Here is a 3766-nt window from a genome sequence, read left to right as displayed (position 1 = left end):
CAACTATTTCCTCTGTGGACTTGTGTGATTCTTCTTGTTCTGGAATGCTGATAATTCTGAAGTTATACCTTTTCATATAGTCCAACATGAATCTTAGAGCTTCTTCAGATTTTTTTTTTAACCTTTTTTCTGTTTTCTCTTCTATCTTTGTGGTATTGAGAGATTCGTCTTCCAGCTCACTGGTTCTGCCTTCCATCTCTTCTATTCTACTCCTTTGCCGTTTCAGTGTTCTATCTATTTCTGATATTCTATTATTGATCATTTGGACCTCTTTCTGTATGTTTTGAATTGTTTCCAATGTTGTAGCTATCATTTGATTGTTCCTGAAGTGCTTTCCTGACTTCTTCCTTATGTTTCTCAACTCCATTTTCAAGTATTTTGAAACATTTTATAATCATTTTTCTGAGTTCCTTCTCAGGCATTTCCAAGGCCTGCCTACCTTCCAGAATGTAGTCCAGGTCTACCTCTAGGTCATTTGTCTCAGACATTTTATCTTGTTTCTGGACATGTGCTGGTATGGACATCTCCTTTTGCCTCTTGGACATGTTTAGTGTTTATCTGTGGCCTTAATACTTAATTGAGTATGTGTTTTGGTATTTTTTATTCTTTCTAATTTCTTCCAATAATGTGATCAGAATGTGGGCTTCCCTTTTCACTCTGCTTATTGCTTAACTCAGAGTAACTTTCACAGGTGTTGTCTGCCTCCCTGGTATATGGCAGTTGGTACTGGTTCTTGCCTGGATTTTGGTGTTTTATTGAGTGTGATTGTAACTTGACTATATGGCAGCAGTTGCTGTCCTTTCTTGAGTAATATAGGGAGAGAAAGAGTCACCCAAAGGTAGAAAGGGGAGCATAAAATAGCAAAACAGCAATAGCAACAAAATAAGAAAACAAAACCAAAACCACCAACAAAACAACAACAAAAAACCTAGACTGGATATTGTAGTCTATAACCACAGAAAAGGTGAAGAGGGAGAAAAGAAAGAAAGAAAAAAACCTATAGCCTAATATGAGTATGACTTTATTGTCCTCTTTCAGCTTCTTGACTTCAAAGCTGCCTGAGAGATTTCAAGATGCCACTGTTGGTTGTTATGCTGTACCTCAGGATTTAATTTAATTTAATTTTTTGTCTTGCTTTGTTTTTAAACTCTCTTTCCCTCTCCACCCCTGGTTCTGGCTTTTTCTGTATTAAAAACAAAACAAAACAAAAACAAAAAACCAGGTCAGGGCTGGCTCTTGGGCTGAGAGTATCTGTGCACATGTGTGGCAGAAGAACCAACCAGGGGTGAGGGTAGGAAGTGTCCACTTGCTCCAGCACCCCCTTTAGTCACCTGAAAGGAGGTGCGCAAACAGTGGGGAGGGGAGCAATGAACAGATATCAAAAAAAAAAAAAGAAGAAGAAAATCAGATCAAAGCAAAACCGACAAAGTGTATTGGCCAACTTTGCTCCAAGATCCCTGCGGCATTTTTCCATGGTGTGTCTGCTCCCCTGCTTGGTCTTGCCATTTGGCCTCACCCAAGTTGTCAGCTCCGGGTCACCGAGTCCAACAGATTCAAAAGTACATGATTTCTTACTTCTGCTTGAAGTTCCACTAGCTTTAAGCCTTCAAATTCTTAAAATATTCCTACCTATGTGATGCCAAGTTTTGGAGCTCTGCCCTAAATTTGCTTTGCCTGGTATTCTGTGGTACTGCTAATGGTGAATCTCAGTGCCCCTCCACCCTAGCCACCATCAAGCCCCACCTGATATATTATTTTTTTGATGTGCTGCTAGATTCTGTTGGCTAGGATTTTTTAAAATTTTTTAAATAGTTTTATTCCCATTTAATAATTCTTACATATACAACTTTCTTCATAAAACATAATCTTTGACTTTCTGTGTGTTTACATGTATGGAAGGTTGATGGGGGAGCAACACCTGTATGTTCTTCAGTGGACTCAACATTTCTCAGGGGATGATTTAAAAAAGTAATGGTTTTCTAAGTTAAATAAAGCAGATATCAATATAACCTCCAAGTTTTATCACCATTCATCTTTCATACATCTTTTCTCCCAAGAAAATAACTTAGTTCTATACAGGTCTTTTCCACTACTGTTATAAATTTCCTTAATTTATAAGAAATTATTATTGAAAAATTAAATAGATAAAGTTACTTTGATAACACATAAATCAGCCTTGTCTCTAAATGTACTGGTCACACAACTCTATTTGATGATCTTTAAGAAAATCCATATTACAATGATACTGCCAAGCCAGTATGAAAAGGATGGAAATGAAAGAGGCCTGTATGCCATACCCTATGCAGTTGTAGCCTTCCCAACTCTCCCCACATCCTGTGACTTACTCCCCTGTACAATGTTTAAGAAAAATATCACTGAAAACTAAAACCTATGTTCCTAACTGGCAACCCACATCAATTCCAAAAGATTGAAGAATCATGTAGGGTATTTTAGATGCTCTATAGAAAAATTCATTTTAACACATAACTTTTAAGACTTTGTATACATTATAATAGTACATTAATGATACAAGTTGTAAAATACTTTTCCATTCCTTTGAGTTTTGCATATAATTGTTTTACATCAGTCACTGCAGGTAGGTTGAGCAAGCTTCATTTTGTGTTTTTTTTAAACATGCATTGAACTAGATGTTCATAATAGGTTAATATCCCCTTTTTATCATTATAGTTAGCTCAAAAATTGCCACATAGTCCACAAAACAGGATTTGCTTTAGAACCAACCCAAAAAGTTAGTTGAAGACTACCAATGTTGGGCCAGAATGTTATAGTGTTTAGCTAAGTGTTGAGAGCATTAAGAAGAGAGTCCTGGTTGGAAGCACGAGGCCTGTATCACCAGATATGAAACCTCATTAATGTGACTGCAAAGATCCATCCTGAAACATTTGCAGGGCTATCACCACTGATGGGGCACACAGCTGTAGATAGGTGTTTCTGGGGCTCGATACATTGGCACAGTGACTGGGTGAGGGGCAACAAGAGTTGGCGAGTGAGCAGTCAGCAGGGTGCCTGCTGACATGGCCATAGTGGTACTAGCCACCATGCCCATGGTTACTCCATTGCCTCTGGTAGGGGGCATGGGTGCAGGATTCACTGTTGCCGGCATACCATTGGGTTGCACTACTGTGGTGGGGTGGATGTCATGAAGGGGAGCAACATTCAGGGGTTGTGTATAGTACATGCCTTGCTGTGCATATGGGCGCTGATGAGGGTAGGCATTTTGCACAGGGTACACAGAAGTCTGATAAGGGTTCGGGGAGGAGGAATATGATGGCACTGTCCCACTGGTGGGTGAACAGGACACTTTATAAGGTATACCAGGAGTGCAACCTGTTTGGAAGGTAAGATTTGTTCCAGGATACATCTTAGGAGAATAGGAAGGAGCTGCTGATGCATAGCTCATAGGAAAACCAGATGGATAACCAATTCCTTTGGCACTTGCATAGGGAACCCCAGAAGATCTAGGGCTATAAACAGGATTCATAGTTTCAAAAATGGGTAGCAGCTGAGGCAGTGGCCTGGGCCTTGGGACTAGTGTGCGCTGCTCCTGGGAAGCTCAGCTGTGAGGCAAGGTGAGGAGTCCTCACTTGGAGATCTTCACCAATGCTGAATCCAGCCATGAAGTCTCACGTATCAGCTGCAGCCTCCATTTTAGTCAGCTTTTTCATGTCCAGAGCTCCCAGCTGATGCTACACAACTACTCTGATGGCTAGGATTTTGTTGAGAATTTTTGCATATATGTTTATGA

At 39.9% G+C, this 3766-nt stretch overlaps 1 protein-coding gene across 1 annotated transcript; it reads right to left on the bottom strand.

Moving 5' to 3' along the window:
* Window positions 1–2914: 2914 nt before the first annotated feature.
* On the bottom strand, window positions 2915–3502 carry LOC102838551 (myelin-associated neurite-outgrowth inhibitor-like). Its single transcript, XM_006860058.1, has one exon. The coding sequence runs from the start codon at window positions 3500–3502 to the stop codon at window positions 2915–2917; it is 588 nt and encodes a 195-aa protein (XP_006860120.1).
* Window positions 3503–3766: the final 264 nt, after the last annotated feature.

Source organism: Chrysochloris asiatica, unplaced genomic scaffold (assembly GCF_000296735.1).
Source record: "Chrysochloris asiatica unplaced genomic scaffold, ChrAsi1.0 scaffold00036, whole genome shotgun sequence".
NCBI lineage: Eukaryota > Metazoa > Chordata > Mammalia > Afrosoricida > Chrysochloridae > Chrysochloris > Chrysochloris asiatica.
The sequence above is the reverse complement of the archived record's forward strand: the minus strand, read 5'-3'. Positions and strand labels throughout refer to the sequence as shown.

What these genes read in the sequence shown, in the direction of transcription:
- LOC102838551 (XM_006860058.1), bottom strand. Translation starts at nt 3,502, where the DNA reads ATGAATCCTGTTTATAGCCCTAGATCTTCTGGGGTTCCCTATGCAAGT.